Here is a 17,871-nt window from a genome sequence, read left to right as displayed (position 1 = left end):
CTCAGTCACATCTGACTCTTTGTGACCCCATGGACTGTAGCCCACCAGGCTCCTCTGCCTGGGATTTTCCAGGCAAGAATACTGGAGCAGGTTGCCATTTCCCGATCCAGGGGATCTTCCCAATTCAGGGTTTGAACCTGCATCACTCTAGACACTACTAAACTTAATATTAAAAAATGTGGTCCACTAAAACAGGACTAAGTAATCTCCTGGCCTTCTTTTAATAATATCACTTAAAAATTAATTTGATTTGACCAACAGCGTATTTGAGATGGCTAAGTTGACCACAGAGAAATTTTAGAACATTTCATTTTTCTAATTGTTTTTTTTTTAATTGAAGTATTGTTGGTTTACAATGTTGTGCCAACTTCTGCTGTTACAGCAAAGTGACTCAATTTTACCCATGCGTACACTTTTAAAAAAATATTCTTTTCCATTATGGCTTATCCCAGGAGATTGGATATAGTTCTTGTGTTATATAGTAGGACCTTGTTTATCCATTCTAAATTGAATAGTTTGCCTCTACCAACCCCATTTAATTGTTTTCTTTCTCTCTTTTTGGTGCAGGAAGATGTTGGGAGAGGATGATCACAATGGTTTGCATTTGATTGTGTTGGGGAATGTGGTAAGCAATCTTGAAGCTTTATCACTGAGTTATTCTCTTTTTTACCATTTAAAAATTTTATTGAAGTCTAATTGATTTAAGTGTTGTATATATTCTTTATATAAAGAGAGGCTAGATTTAGGAGAGCCTTAATCTTATACAGGGCATAGTATATATTCTGTGGAAAAATAAGTACCTAAAAGGGAAATTTCTGATTTTCTGAGCCACTCACATTAGCTCATAAAATGGTCTGGCCATTTTATGAACCAACAAGATGATGAATCCTTTGCTTGTTGCCATTATTTTTATGCCTCACGAAAGGGCCATGGTTTAGAAGAGGCTGAAAATGACGTGAACCCAAGTTCCGAGTAGTGTCAGAGGCTGAATAAGGTTAGGCCTTTCACATCTCCCTCCATGTAAAGTGTTCGGATGACTGGATTAAAAAATCATGACAGGATCAGATTACAGGGCCGAGGTTAAAGAGCAGATGGTAATTCCAGCTCAGGATGGTATTAAAAATTCTGAGAACAGGGGTTATGACGGTGAAAGGATAGTTTTCTCAGGTGAAGAAGACTATGATGACAGGCTCATCTTCCTAAGAACCAGTTGACCTCCAAAGTGAGGGAGCTAGTGGTCTGACAGGCTGAAAGTGGAGTATGGGAAGCTACTGAATAAATGACTGGGAGAGAAGGGTTTTCTTTCCCTGGCCAAGCCGGTATGACAGTAGTTAAGCAAGAGAGGCAGTTTCACAGGATCTCCTCACCAATAGAGTTGATGAGATGAGAGGTAAATAAGAGTCCTGTCTCTCTATGTCTCTCTGCCTTCCTGCAGTTTTGCCCGTGAAGCCTGCCAGTCAAAAACGCCTGAAAAATGATAAACAACAAGGTCCTAAAGTATAGCACAGGGAACTATATTCAATATTTTGCAATAAACCATAATGGGAAAGAATATGAAAAAGAATATGTGTATAACTGAATCACTGCTGTACAGAAGGAAGGAACACAATATTACACACTAAATTAACTATACTTCAATACATTTAAAAAAAAATGACTGAATAAGCCACAGTGTTAGAGGAAAAAATTCAAAATGATAAAAGTGCATGTATACTTCCCTCTGGTTCCAAATAGGAAAAGGAGTACATCAAGGCTGTATATTGTCACCCTGCTTATTTAACTTATATGCACAGTACATCATGAGAAATGCTGGGCTGGAAGAAGCACAAGCTGGAATCAAGATTGCCGGGAGAAGTATCAATAACCTCAGATATGCATATGACACCACCCTTATGGCAGAAAGTGAAGAGGAATTAAAAAGCCTCTTGATGAAAGTGAAAGAGCAGAGTAAAAAAGTTGGCTTAAAGCTCAACATTCAGAAAACGAAGATCATGGCATCTGGTCCCATCACTTCATGGGAAATAGATGGGGAAACAGTAGCAGACTTTATTTTTGGGGCTCCAAAATCACTGCAGATGGTGACTGCAGCCATGAAATTAAAAGACACTTACTCCTTGGAAGGAAAGTTATGACCAACCTAGATAGCATATTCAAAAGCAGAGACATTACTTTGCCAACAAAGGTTGGTCTAGTCAAGGCTATGATTTTTCCAGTGGTCATGTATGGATGTGAGAGTTGGACTGTGAAAAAGCTGAGTGCTGAAGAATTGATGCTTTTGAAGTGGTGTTGTTGAAGTGGTGTTGGAGAAGACTCTTGAGAATCCCTTGGACTGCAAGGAGATCCAACCAGTCCATTCTAAAGGAGATCAGTCCTGGGTGTTCTTTGGAAGGAATGATGCTAAAGCTGAAACTCCAGTACTTTGGCCACCTCATGCGAAGAGTTGACTCATTAGAAAAGAATATGATGCTGGGAGGGATTGGGGGCAGGAGGAGAAGGGGATGACAGAGGATGAGATGGCTGGATGACATCACTGACTCGATGGATGTGAGTCTGAGTGAACTCTGGGAGTTGGTGTTGGACAGGGAGGCCTGGCATGCTGCGATGCATGGGGTCATGAAGAGTCGGACATGACTGAGCAATTGAACTGAACTGAACTGAACTGATCCTTCCCTCAGCTCATTTTCACATCAGTGGAATTCCTTTAACCTTAGGTAGCGTATGCACAGTGCTTTATGCTGAGGTTTGCACCGTTACAGTGTAAAGGTTTGGTATTCTCTGCACAGCACAGTACACAGATCTCTTCCCTCCGCAAAGTTCTGCCACTGCTTTCCACTGTCTACTTCTAGTTCTGTAACATACTAGGTCTGTGCCCTTGGAGGTTACTTAACTTTTCTGCATTTCATTTCCCTCACAGCGTCACTGGGGTTACTAACACCCTGTGCTGTGTGCCCAGTTGTGTCACCAGGCTCCTCCGTCCATGGGATTTCCCCAGCAAGAATACTGGAGCTGGGTGCCATTTCCTCCTCCAGGGGATCTTCCTGACCCAAGGATCGAACCTGCATCTCCTGCCAATATTGGCAGGTGGATTCTTTACCACTGAGTCACATGGAAAGCCCAGTGATACCCTATAGGATTATGATAAGGATTAAAGTGATGTCACCTATATGAAAGGGCTTATCACACAGCCTTTTTACACAGGTTCTCTATGAAGAATAAGTTCCCTTCTCTACTGAATACACACATGGTGACTATGGGTGGCCAAATGCAGAGTCTAGAGCAAACTGCTATCATAAAGTATATCAACTTAAATATAACCATATTCTCCTAAATAAATCAAGGCATCTTTGAATAAAAAAATCATTCTTACATTTTCTGCTTTCTCAGCTTTGTGACTAATATTGATCGACAGGGTTCTACCGTGTATTTGCATATTTTATCTAAGTAATTGAGTATAAATAGGAAAGGAATCACAATTAAGAATAATTTGAAACAATAGGAAGAAAAGGAATTTGACACAAGCAAACCATTGTCAAGATGCACTGCCCCTTTCCATTTTGAAGAAAAGATTAAATAAGGAGAGGTCCAAATTACAGTGTTTGCTAGGTACTATTTTCACTTATCCATTTAGAAATAAATTAGCAGCAAACACCATCAAAAGGTATTCCAGAGATGGAAGCTTTTGCTTTTTAATACCCATATATATTCCAAGAATGTGAAATTAAAAAAAAAAATCTGTTCTAAATGGAAAGGGCTAGGCCAGGTGAAGAGAAAGGGAGAGTGCTTCTTTTAGAAATAACTCCGTAATGCCTACCTTTTGCCAACAGCCAGGCATGGGTAATCCATCTGGCCCCTATTTTAAAAAGAAGAATAAAAATTCCTCAGCTTCCACAAAAGTTATCATACTTCATAATTAATAAGCTCAGAGGCTTAACAATGGATTTATAGCTGTTAGGTGGCTTTAGTCATAGGCATCTTTTATCCACCCCTAATAGACTACCCAACACTAGTTAAAATGAAGGAAATTCAAATGTTTTCCAAAGTGAGTACACATTTTGCAAATAAATAAAATATACAAATATTTATCCTTAACGTTGAACAATGATTTGTAAAACCTAGTGGTCTACTTAGTTATATCTTTAGATAATAAATCTGTACTATTTCTCTTAATTTCATTAAAATGCCTTTTATAATTATCTTTATTCAATAAATGAAAATAACTTCTCTTCCTGATCACTATGTTTTATGGCTAAATGCATAATAATGATGAGTAATCAGTGATGAACCATTTCTATCTGAAGTTTATAGCTCTTCACATGGCGTATTTTTCAACTTTTCTAGATTGAAAGCAGAAAAAGTAGACCATTAAATTGATTGGAGTAAAAAATAAGTAGTGTTTATATCTTTACAGTAAAATGTTATCCAAAGTCTTTGTCAATTTTTTAATTGAAATTCTTCAGAAGCCAATTAACAAGTCCTGAATAAACAAAAATGTTGCAAAATTTATTTTCACTTAAGGTGTAAGCACTCTTCAGATACAAATGATATAAATAAGACAAGAAGAACCGACATACTATGAAGCATGCTTGTGTTTTCTCCCAGCGAAATGATTGTGAACTATTATTTATTGTCAATATCAAGCAAACAAAATAAAAGACCGGGCACATCATATGGAAATCTAACTGCAATTATTGACTGAATAAAAATTTCTTCTCTTATGCAATCTCTTAAAAGACTTGAGAAGCATAAATTTATCTTTAAAGAATCATGCTTAGTACTTAAGAATAATACGAGAACATGCAGACCAAATATAACCATCAACACAATCATACAATTTTCCTTTACACCTTAGAAAGTCAGAATATACTTTTTAATTGTTTTTTTTAAAAAAAAAAAACAACCTTAAAATGACTTTATTTGGGAAAAAATTGGTAATGCCAGATTGGTACAAGGAGAAGGATCACCCAGTAGAATTTTAGATTTTAGTGTAAGAAGGATTTTGAGTTCATGCCAAATGGAGGTAGGGAAGATCTTTCTACTTTAGGAAAGTGAGTTTCAAAAGGAGAGGCCATTAAATTGAAAAGGTTATGTGACAAAGAAGAGGATATGGGCTACAGACTATTATCACCTTTAGAAGCTTCAAGAAGTTTGGTTTTTGTCTCTATGGTCTCTTAACAGCATTCCCTCGAACTGGTTAAATCTTGACCATAGAAGCTTAACTTTGTAGGTTTGGCCTTATTTACAGCCTGACAGAAATTTAGTGGAAGTGGCAAAAATGCCTTTATTTCTTTTAAAGAAAAAAAGCTAACTTTAGGGGAAAAACCCAAAGTTAAAGCCTAGCTGTACCTTTACTTTTTTTTAATGTACTTTTATTGTCATCTTGAAATAGTTACTGGATAAATTGACATTCCCCAGGACACAGACATGGCACCCATGTCAGCTGTGAGAACAACGTCAGGAGGTTAGTTCGCAGTCACTGATTGAAACACATGCTCTCTTCACTCTGCAGAGTCGCTGAAGGAGCTATTCATGCACATGCATGTGGTGTGTTTATCATGGAAAGCTTGCTCTGGAAGTACCACTTTACACTGAGAGGGATGAATGCGTAATAAACAAAGGAATGGCATGCAGGGTGGTAGGAAAGAGAAATACTGTACCAATTGGCAAGGGGCATCCAGCCCATCCAGGCCAGGCTGGCCTGGCTCCCCTTTTTCCCCCTTAACGCCACGGAATCCCTGTTTGTAAAGATTAACTCATAACGTTACTAAACAGAAGAAATCACTTGAGCACAAATCCTGCTAAAGAAATAACCACGGTAACAAAAGACTGGGAGAGGAGCAACTCTGAAGGGAAAGGCAACAGCCAGCGAGGTTGGACAAAAGACAATAGAGCTTGACGTGGTCCTATAACCAGGGCTTGTCTGGGCACCTGGACCTGCTCTGGGGAGCGTGAGGGAAGAGTCCTGGTTCCTCCTCTGATCCTGCATTCACCCCCTGGATGCACATCAATCCTTGACTGCTGAGAAACCCAAGAAGAGCTGGTGACCAGAGGCAAAGGGTGGCACACACCAGGAAAACCCGAGGGACTTTAAAGTCTATGTTAAAAGACCCCAATCAGGAGAGTGGATACATGTATGTGTATGGGTGGGTCCCTTTGCTGTCCACCTGAAAGTATCACAGCATTGTTAATCGGCTATACTCCCATAACAAAATAAAATGCTTTTTGTCTTTTGAAAACAGACCCAATCAGAACTGCGCTGGTACGGCCCCTCCAGCTTGCTCCTCTCCCAGCTCAGCCTCCGCATGGGGCACCTGGAGACAGTTGCACAAGTCAGACATACCAACGGGCACGGTGCATCTAATCCAGGAGCACCCTGTTCTCCTTTCTCCCCTTTAGGCCCCTTTTTGCCTTTCTTTCCCTTTTCCCCCTGTGGATACAAGGGTTTAAATAAAAGACAGTTTTTATTTTGGGTGGGGGGAAGTAATGGTGATTCAAAAGATGGTTTAGCCAATGAAAGTCTGGAAGGGCATTTACCACCGTTTTCTGGTTTAGATAAGGCATGACGTTATGAAAAAACAGACTTTCAGCGTGGCGATGGATTCTGGGGAGTGAAATACAAGATTTCATTAAAAAGACTCAGCAAGATGAAAGAAGAACTTAAAAGCTGACACGTCAGAAAGGAGGATCAGTGCTGACTTAGACCCAATGCCAGGGTCCTTGTGAATGAGGTGTTCCCGCCACAGCTCCGGTGAAGACGGCAGACACCAACTGTATTGAAGTCAGCCGGTGGCAGGGGAAGTTGAGAGGAATAATGGAGGCTTTCACAGCCAATCTGCAGTACCTACCAACTTTTTTCCCACCCTAATCCTATAAGAGATGAAAGTTACATGAGCCAGAGGAAAAGGAAAAAATATTTGTATCTTTTTGAAATGTATCCAACTTTCTGACATCATTTTTTGTAGCTCTCATTTAAACACAGTGTGTTAAAAAAGATCCTTCTCTTTCTTTTAACATTCTTTTTAAGGAAACTAAAAACAAATACTTCCCTGATTGTGTCAGGTAAATAAATTTTAAAAGTGCTAAGATTTCTTAGCAATGTCAGTTGGAGAAATAGACTTATTTATAAACCAAGAGATGTTTTTTAATTGCTTATTTGATGTCATGCCAGGTATTCACAATGGTAAATGGGTTTCCAGCTTACTCACAAGGTAACAAAAGCAAAAGAAAAAAAAGTTTTGTTCCAGAGGGGAAAAGCAGTTTGGATTCAGTTGAGCTAATATTAAAAATGAGGTAGGCAGGATAATTACATAGTGGGAATGTAGCCATGGGAATTAGTATTTAGGAATCAAGGTAAAGGTTGTGGAAGTTTGCATGGAATTAAGGAAAGGAGGCAAAAGGAGGCGAAGGAAGGAATGTACCTCAGCTGTTTCATATTAGCATAAATATCTGCATATTTATAGACAAGAAGCTGGTGCAGTGCAGAATACAAAATACTATGCAATACATATTTAAATGAGTATATTCATTCTGCAATCAGGATGACAGATACAGTAAATCTGAATAATTTCAGAAGCAAAACAGCATTAATATTCAAAGACATATACATAACAGATATAGATGAGATATGCATTCAAATTAATGCATTCGTTCTGACTGTGTGAGTGAAACTCCACATTGATCTCCTGTGTGCCAAAAAGATTGCATCAGAAGGCTCAGAATCAAAACCAGTTGGGTTTCTCTACTATCGGGGAAAGAGAAATTCTGTGTGGCTTAGTTGATCGCAATCAAAAACAAAGACTCGAGATGCCAGGGTGACATGAAATGAAAGCAGGTGTGATAGGAAGGACGATGGGAGGAGCTTTGGGAGTAAATTGCTCACGCATGCGAGATGAATCAACACTCTTCTTCAGCAAATAACATTGTTCTGTGACATAAAACTGACTTAGACTTATTTGAGAGGCAGTGGGCTCCTCCTCACATAGGTGTGACCGACACCAGGTATGCTGGGTGTTACTAATTTAGGACTCCATTCCTTTGATTGGTTAATCAACTCAGATTAATCATTCAATGAAAAAGCGTTGTCATATGAATGCTGACTGTAACAGGCTCAGGGAATCATTTTTTACCAATATTTTAGAGAACCTCAAGCTTTATGGAAAACAGATACTATTGTAGAGAATAATGTGTCAGTGTTATTATTAATCAGCATAGTTTTGCAACTGTGTCTTTGTGGATATAAATACATACGGGCTCTTGCTAATTTTTATCTCCACTGTCAAAGAATGATATACATAAAGGGCTCACATTTGGATCTAATTTCCTAAGTATAAAACTTCTAATAATGGAATCTGAAGTACAGAAATACTTTTGTATTGAGTGATTAACATTATTCTGAGGATTAAATTTGTAGCTTTAGGTTTTCACAAGTTATAATACTGGTAATTTCTTCTTTGTTTAAAAGATCATTAGAATGAATATCTTCATAATGCTAACATTATTTTGAGTGGATGAAGTTTTAGACTCATATAATCCATTAGGTAAGTATAAAATAAATGTCTATAATCTTGAAGGCACACACACACACACACACACCTTGGGCCCAAAGCTTTTACCTCAAAACATGTATATTTCATAGTTACAATTTACAGTTCAGAATAAAAGAACTTTTTTATGCCTCAGTTTCCTTGCCTATGAAATGGGGACAATGATAACGCCACCCTTAGGGGGTTGTTATGAAGATTACAAGACTCTCATATGTAAAGCTCTAGGAAAAACATAAAAACACATCAATAAATATGATGATGTTGACAAAGATGATAGTGATGTTTTATATAACCACTCACATGCACTTTCCTAGGAGTGGGAAGCTAAGTATTGTTTAAAGCCCGAAGAATACACAGAAGGCTTAATATCCTTTTTGGGGCAACTCTCATTTGGCCTTGCTTTTTAACATCTATGAACTTTACTGTTAAAGAGAATTTATAGGGTTTTGAAAATAGTGTGTTAAGTAGAGCATAAATTAATCTGAGAACTCTGTGTGTGTGTGTGTGTGTTCAGTCATTCAGTCACGTCCTACTCTTTGTGACCCCATGGACTGTAGCCTGACAGGCTCCTCTGTCCAGGGGATTTTCCAGGCAAGAATACTGGAGTGAGTTGCCATTTCCTCCTCCAGGGGATCTTCCTGTCCCAGGGATCGAACCTGTGTCTCCTGCATCTCCTGCCAATACTGGAAGGCTGATTCTTTACCACTGAGCCACATGGGAAGCCCAATCTGAGAAAGAGAATTGGTTTAAATTTGAACTGTGGAAGTACAATTCAGCCACTTTAGGATTTTCATTATTCTATAGAGGTTTCTTTTTTTTCCCCCTTCTTCATCTGTGTCATATATATATATATATATAAAACTATATATAACTATTCTTCAAAGAAGAAAAAGTGGTTTAAAATAGCCATAATCCAAACTTTGTTTCCAGACATAAAACCATTTTGTCTGATATTGGCTCCTTATCTATCTTGAGATAGAACCTAAAAACCAATCTCATAAAATACACTAATATCTTCATTTAAAATGCCTGTGGTGTTTGAAGGCAACAAGTCCTGGTCCCTGTGTAATGGTCTCAGAAACAATGCTTGTCTTCCACTTTCCAACTAAAAAAATCAAGATACAGGACATATCCTGTCTCTACCGTGAATGTTGTGGAGATAAATGAGGTGCTGGCTTTATAGGCTTAGGTGAGCTCTGCCAGAAGACTGTTGCAGATTTGCGCTATTTAATATTATTAATGTAATAAATGCCTGCCCCTCTCATTTTTGACACCTCCTGGAAACTTCAGTTTTTCAACTAATTGGTGTCAGGTAGTCCAAAAAATTGTAGCCTGGTTTTCGGGGGATTATAATTCTTTTCTTTTACACTAACAGTGCCCTTATTTCTTTCAGTGTAGCCTTCTTTATTCCTCTGTGAAGACCTGGTTCATTAGATCAGACATCAGTGTCTTTTTGGAGCACAGGATGGAGAAAGATGAGATGTAAGAAAGAATCACACAGCTTGAACAGCAAAGCAGACAGAAGCAGAAAAATCAAGCAGGCACATGCTAGGTTGGAGAGGTCACCTTTTCCCCCTTTTCTCCCAGGTCACCCTTCTCGCCTCGTGGACCAGGGAAACCCTACAGGACAAAAAGCAAACCAAAAAGATCTATTGATGTAACTGTGGCAAAACCATACTGAAAGAAACAAGATTTCATGTTTCCGAACGCAAATATAAAGAAACGTGGCATGGCCCCAAATCTCAAAACTTAGACGGGTAAAGTAGTACTTGGAAATAACAGTTTCCTAACATCTCAAGTATCTATAAACAAAGGTTTCTTGCTGCTTCTCCAAAGAAATGGAGTGGAGAGAATATTAGGACCCTAGTGTGAATCATGGCACGTCCTTGGATTTGTGTGGCTGTGGGCAAATCACTCACCTCAGCATGTTAGTCCTTTGACCATAAAATGAGGTTAATATTTACTACACAACTCCCAATGTGAGCATTAAACTCGAAGATGTATATAAAGTACCAGAATGATGTCTGCACACCACAGGTGCCTGATACACAATTACTACTAACACTTCTGCTCCTGCTATTGTTCACATAATACAGGACGAGCAGTAAACATTTCAAGACGGATTGACTTTAACATTATTTTTAGAAAATTATGTTACTATAAGATATATAGAGACTTTAATGCTAAAAAGAAAAATACCGTATAACAGCTTTAAAAATAAACATAACCATTTCCCTAAGGGTAGCATGTAAAAGATGTTTCAATTTTATGCATATTTTAAAATAAGTGGTTCAGCCACAGATGTTGAGTGTCTCTAATTTGGGAAAGTATTTTGGAGTATATCAACTGTCAGTTATTAATTTTATACCAAACTAATTATGGTCTTTGCCTCCATGTCTATCTCATGCAGACACTAGCGGTAGATTTCATATTGCTGTCTACATGCACAGCAACATATGCTGTATGCGTAACTCTGTGCACAGAAAAAAATTAGAACTATTCTTGCTGTGATTGACGATGGAGACCATCAGCATCTATTATAATGGGAAGATGTTTACTGTATGTTTTACTTACATCAAGACCAGGCTCTCCATCTTTCCCCTGCCAAAGAACCACAGTAGCTACATTAGTGTTCCTACGTTTCATGAATAGGCTATTGTTCTATTTAAGGCTGCCTGGACATGCAACACTAGTATTAAAACAACTAATTCAGAAAAGTGAAAAAAAATCCTCTATTGGTTAGTAATGCAAATTTCTTCCACTAAATCGAGTGAAGCGACTGTTAATGTTGCAGTTAAGGGTGATGAACATGTTTTAGTATGTATCAGGTTAAATAGTGTGATATTTTGCTGAAGTTTAATTCTTGGTATCCAAGTTACTTATCTAGGAGTAAGTCAAAAGCAAAAATACTGTTTAGTTGATTTAAAAACGCACAAGCACTAATAGAATATGGAAATCAAAACTACTTTACTTTGACAGCTTAATAAATGAGTGAGCAAAGAATGTGAAAACTGTTTGTTAAATACAGCTTTCGTTTGTCTAGATGTGCACTTTGTCTATAAATATTGAGGGTGTGAAGCTCACAATTTAAAAACTGTTTGTAGATGAATGGTCTCCTATCCATTCACTCCTGTGGAGCAGATTTTCTGGGCAATGACCAGGGTCACACAATGGATCCACCCAAAAGTTGCTGAGAAGATGCTTGATTCCATCAATTAGATTTTGAAATCTATTTCAAAATCGGCATCTCTTTTAGCACTCAAATAATCATGGCTGACGCTTTTATTTCAGTTTATAAAAACTAGAATGTGCAAGGTATGTGGAAGCTACACAGTGGTTAAAAACCTCGAGATGACAGTAAGTATGTGCTTCTACTGAAGTCCTATCTTACCCCATTGCATCATTCACAATTATCCTAAAAAGAATATTCTGAAGCAGACCCCAGGCCCTCAATTTGAAGTGGGGGTAACTGAGAATTTTCAGAAGATAGAACACTATCAAACATTCTCTGTTCTGAAGATCACTTGTCATCACAGTGATTTAGAAAGGTCAGAAACAGCAAAACCATTGTCAATATCCATTTAGAAATAACTTTTATTAGCAAGAGCAGTTTTTGTAAGTTATCTGTGAGAATGGATAAAGTCTGAAGACAGCTGTTTTAAATAAAGCTTCCACACCCACTTCTGGTACAATGACCTCCCACGGAAAGGCCAAGTACCCGTCCAGTCAGATGGCCCCAAATCCTGCTTTCAGCTTAGCCCTGTCCATCTCATGGACAGCCTCTGATCCTCTCAGTCTTGTGAAGCACGTGGATGAGTGTACCTGAGTGTGAGAACATGGCACAAATATGACCTATCTCTGAAACACACGGTTACACTGGTGTTGAAGAGAATTAGCGGGTTGCTCTTTGCTCCTCTAATGGGATTAGTCTGCCCATGAGGGGAGAGTTAACTGCGCCAGTAACAGATCGTCTACACATGCTGGGGGAAACATCGCGAGACACAGAACTCACGGGCAGACCATACGGCCCTCGGGGTCCCGGCTCTCCCATAGCTCCTTTTTCACCCTATAATAAAAGATGAGAGTTCCGATCATACACAAACGTCTATATTCATACACTTTCTCTAATGCTTTGTGTCTAAAGCCTCTATTTGAAGCATCATTCTATCAAAATTCTAAAAAGGCAGACTCTTCCAGGGTTGCTGCCAGTGATACAGCAAAAGAAAATATTAGTGCATTTTACAGAATCACCTCTGAAAGGGCTGTAGGTCAGACTGACGCTGTCCAACTGTGCAAAAGGACTTGCCTATCTAATGTGCTGTGCTTGGGTTTCTTTGGCATTCATGTGAAATGTTTATTCATTACTAATTATTTTAAGTTACTACTCTTTCAAAAATGTAAGGATAAATGTTTTTTTTTTCTTCCTACCAAATGTCTCCTCTTCAGCAAGCCTTTCCTCCTTTCCTCCCCTCCCCTCCATCCTACGTGAGTTGTATTTTACTTGAGAGTGCTCATATACCGGGAGACATACCCATGTTATAAATTGTCTATCCTCTGCTGAGTCCTTCCTTAGAATATGCACATCAGGGTATCCGGATCCTGGCTTTGTTCCCTACTGCATGCCCACAGCTTAAATAGTGTCTGGCACATCAGTAAATATTTGTAGAATTAATGAATCAAGTCAAATCAGTACAGTCGTGCATGTTTTTCTTCCTTTATGAAAAAGAGGGTTTAAAAACTTTTATGCCTTCTCTTCAATGCTTGATAATGTAGGAATTTACTGCCTTCATCGCTCTCTCCATGTACCTCTTGAAGGAGAATAGTTTACCTTGGCTTAGACAATAATCTGAACACTTATAAAAGTGCAATTGGAGGTGGTTCCAGGAATATGATATAATTGTGATAATAGAGAAATAAATGTTCTGCGTTTCAAGTAGTATTTTCTTCTGCTGCCATCTCCAAAGTTTGACAGTCCATAGAATAAAAACTTGAGGAGGAATGGCGATGTTTATACGAGGGCCAAACAGAAAATGTTACCTTCTTTTATCACCACCCTTGAGGAAGTATAAAGGTGCTAAATCTTTTTCAAGGGTAAAATGACAAATTCAGCTGATAACTGTGCATACAGATCCAAGGGTTATTCTGTGTTTCTCTACTCTCTAGATTGCCATGGGGGCAAATTTCAACTCACTGTTAACAATCTTTAAATTTAGGAGTTGTTGGTGCTAATTAACACTGTTACTTAGAGGCACATATAGTATCAGATTACTGGGAATAAATACAATAAAATCGTGTTGAACTTAGTAAAAGTTCCATTATTACTTCATGTTTATTACTGAAAGAACAGGAGTTGCATTCAGTAAAGTAGCCAGGCTTTGAAATGAAACAGATTTAAATTTGAATGCCAGTTCTGGCACTTACTAGTCGTGCGGCCTTGAGTAATTTTCTTAACCTTTCTGTGTCTGTTTCATTGGCTGTAAAATCAGAAGAATACATGTTCTGCAGTAATTTTTCTAAAGATGAAATGTTATTATAAACTATGAAATATATTTTGCTAAATAATATGTCCATAAATAATAACTGTCATTGTTATTATACAGTTAAAGGTCTTGTTTTTAATGAAGGGCTTGGCAACCCAAAGAGTACTTATTCAAAATAAGTGCTGCCATCTGGCAGTGTTATTTATGATTTTTTTTACAAGGTAGTGGTGCTGACGGTGACGGTGTGTGTGTGTGTGTAGTGGGAGGTGGGGATTTAGAAGGAGAATTCACATAACTTGGAGCCTGTCTAATTTGAAGAAACTCAATGGATTAGAGTAGATCTAGTTTGAAATATCTCCATAGATTATATCTTAATAATAAGATATACCTAGTCCCTCCTTCCTCCTCTGATTAAATACTTCAGCTTTATTGTTTTTAAAATTAATACACCGTGACTGATTTGAATAAAGCCGTCATGAAGCATTTGTCTATGGAAAACTCCGTTTATAGAACTGCCCATCCCAAATAATTACTTTAAGCTAATAATGACAACTGCATCCCCCTCGCCAGTGACTGTTTCAGAAATGGACATATGACCCAATTCTGGTCACTGAGGTGTCAGGGGAAGTCGCTGGGAAGCTTGGGCAAAGGTTTCCTTGATGCTAAGGAAGATAAAGGAGAAGAGGGTCCCTGTGTTTGTTCTCTGATGATGCCTCTCCAGAGGGGAAGTCTGGAACCACTGTAACCAGCTTGCCTGTGGTCAAAAGGCAAAGCCAGCCAGGGAAAGGGCACAGAAGCAAAGACTAGACTTCCTTCTTCGAATATTTTGCTACATAAAACTATCAATTTCTTTACTGTTTAAAGCCATTTTGAGTTGGGATTCTGTCACTTAGAACCAAAATCATCCTAACGGTCCTCGTTTGAAAACTTTTAGGAGTGAAATATTAACACATGGTTTTGAATGCACCACTTCTTTTCCTGGATTAATTCATTCCAAAAGAATGCTGAACCTCTCTCAAATTTAACACATTCTACAGAGTTTCTAAGTAGTTACAAGGCCAAGATGAAGAAATCAGCTGAAGGCAGGACCATCAGGTGCTCTGAGGAGCTGTATACTAAGACTGCTAGTCATGTGTACTAACACTGCTAGTCACGTGTACTCAATACTGCTAGTCATGCATACTACTACTACTAGTCATGCATACTAATACTGCTAGTCATGTATTTGACAATTCTCAAACAGTACTGTCCATCAAACACCTATTTTCTTTTAGGCTTGTCTCATTTCATTCAGGATTTTTAATTTGCCTGTCTACACTGAGGGATTAATCTAGAATGGCCCCCTTTCTTGATTCCTGCCTCTTTAAAATTTGAAACTTTTTCAAGAGAGTCCAGATGGCACCTCAACCAATTAACTCTGAGAATCTCACTCCAGTTTAGCACTTAGGGTGAGGGACACTTGGAGAGTACTGCTATCTGATCCAGTTAAGATAGTTAACACGCCGAGTAAATATAAGCATAACACTTTACACTGCACACCATTTGACTTAAACTATGCCTGCACAAATTCTTAGTCATTTCATTTGCTCCCCTGGTGCATTCCGCCCCAGCGCTGAGACCTGATACTCTTGTGACACTGCAGAGCTCTCGGAAGTAACAGCTGATTTACCAAACGGTAAACCCTCTTGAGTCCCAGGGCCTTCTGCCAATAGACTACTTGAGATTTGGTGCTCCATTTTTAGTCCACGTGCTGAATCTCTTGATACAATGCTTGAATGCATCAGCAGCGTGAGACTCTTGGCTTTTAAATATTTCTAAGTAAGATGATCTTCATAAGTCTTTGGTTTGATCTTAGGAATAAGACAGTGATAATCAGGCTCATATGATTTCTTCCTTTAGGAGTCACTCCGTTCTAGAAGCATTCTTGAGTAACACCAGCTTTCCTCATCGCTGAATCCACAGTCGGCAATATTTGTATTCATTTTGGCATCATTATTAAGTTATTCCTTGCAGATATTTTTTTCCTCTACAATTAGATTATAAACTCTTTTAAATCATGGAATATAGCTGATTCCTTTACTGTACTGAGTAAATATATACAGTGTATTAATAAAAGGTTATAGGATCATGAATCAATTATAATAGTATTATGCAATTCACTAGAACAATTAGCAAAACAGACTTCACAAATGGGAGGAGAGCATTTCCATTTCACACTAGAGTACCCTGTGTTTTGTATATTGTAATGTGATAAATATTTACTAAATGATTTCACTTTATAGGACATGATATTATAGGATTGGAATGTATGCCAAAGAAATCTCTATATGGCTCTCTGTTTTAAAGCAAATTATCCCAGACTGATGAAACTCTTATCTAGTTTTAAAAGACCACAAACATGCACAGCAAATCATCCCAACATTTTGAAGACCTCACTATTAGGATACTTTCTTTACATCCATCCTGGATGGTGGGGAAATTGATTACACAGTTCTACTCAGACACAAAAAAACCTTCTAAGTTTTCCAAGGTGAGGAAAAGAAAAGGAGAGAAAAACAGAAAAAAAAGGGAGAGAAGTTCTAGAAAGATAACCAGCTGCTGATGCTTTAGTACATTTCTTTTTTGTGTCAGATATTTATCTTCTACACTGAATTTCTTTTTCCCCCTCAAAGATATAGAGAGGTTGTAAGAGGTTTTTGTTTTAAAAAGCACTAAAATTATTTCCTTATGATTAAAGAAAGGCTATTCTTTTGCTTAAAATAAAAGAAGCATGTGTAACTGTGCAGAGAATACTTAGGTTTTGTAATTTCCCTTAAAAACAGGTTATAACTTATTCTGAATGAATACAAGAGCTTTATATAAAAGATTATCAACCAGATTATATAATCCCGGAAATTTTAGCCCTATTGACTTCAACTTTCTGGATAAAGGCCCAATGAAAATATCTTCCTTATGGGTTAAGAAGCAATGGTCTGAGCTATTTATTTAAGCTATGAAAATATATGCATTGTTTTTGCTTTTTTTTTAAATTAAAGCAGTCATATTCTAATACTCTGTCATTCTCCCTGTGTGAGGACTTTGAGTAGAACTTAAGACGGTATCTATTTCCATTTACTATTAGATGGTCTTTTATTTCTTCTGGGAAATGAACATATCAGATCAGCTAAACAGGAAAAGCCACACTTTGTGTTTTCTTTAGGCCACAGCTCTATAACCTCAGGAGTGACTTACTCTTTCTCCTTTGGGACCTGCAGGGCCATGGGGTCCCATAGGGCCATCTGTACCCTAAAAAAAGATAAAAATAAGAAGATATGAGACATATCCCAAGGGTTGTAAGAAATGCAGTTATAATTTATCCTGGACTTTTCCTGGGTGAATATGCCTTAGAAAGTAAGATGACACATCTCCTTTCAAACTGCTTTATTCTTGATTCTTTCAGGCCAGTAGTTTTCAAGAAACTCATGCAAAAGGAATGATTTATATAACTGCATATTTCAATGAAAGGCACACACACAAAACTGTGCATCAACTTTAATTATCTATTTCCTCCCTGGCTAAATAGAACATCTTCACTTTGCCCCTAAAACCATATGAAGAAAAATGTAATTGTTCTTGCTTCACATCACCTCTTATTCACATCCATTCTCTGGCCCCACAGTTACCCCCCAACTCCTCTTGGCCACAAATGCTCTGAAGTCTTGTTTTCAGCTGCTTAAGAGGCTCGAACAGTTATAGAAGTAAAAAAAAAAATTAAATAAATGAGAACAATGTTTTAACTGTTTAAACTTTCTTCAGCTCTGTTGGAAGGAGCAGGGGGCTTAGGAGGAAGGAATTCCTCTCATGGGTTCTGC

The 17,871-nt window shown here is 38.0% G+C and overlaps 1 protein-coding gene across 1 annotated transcript in view; it reads right to left on the bottom strand.

Moving 5' to 3' along the window:
- COL25A1 (collagen type XXV alpha 1 chain) overlaps positions 1-17,871 on the bottom strand; it is a 516,301-nt gene that overhangs the window by 7,057 nt on the left and 491,373 nt on the right. The window contains exons 32-36 of the mRNA XM_070791080.1: positions 17,252-17,305; positions 12,553-12,606; positions 10,107-10,160; positions 6,338-6,424; positions 3,812-3,850 (exon numbers count right to left, since the gene is read on the bottom strand). Of these exons, the coding sequence (XP_070647181.1) occupies positions 3,812-3,850; positions 6,338-6,424; positions 10,107-10,160; positions 12,553-12,606; positions 17,252-17,305 (288 nt within the window). The remainder of the gene's footprint in view (positions 1-3,811; positions 3,851-6,337; positions 6,425-10,106; positions 10,161-12,552; positions 12,607-17,251; positions 17,306-17,871) is intronic.

The sequence above is a fragment of the Bos indicus genome, chromosome 6, assembly GCF_029378745.1.
Source record: "Bos indicus isolate NIAB-ARS_2022 breed Sahiwal x Tharparkar chromosome 6, NIAB-ARS_B.indTharparkar_mat_pri_1.0, whole genome shotgun sequence".
NCBI classification, from domain to species: Eukaryota; Metazoa; Chordata; class Mammalia; order Artiodactyla; family Bovidae; genus Bos; species Bos indicus.
This window is presented reverse-complemented; position numbering and strand designations above follow the sequence as displayed.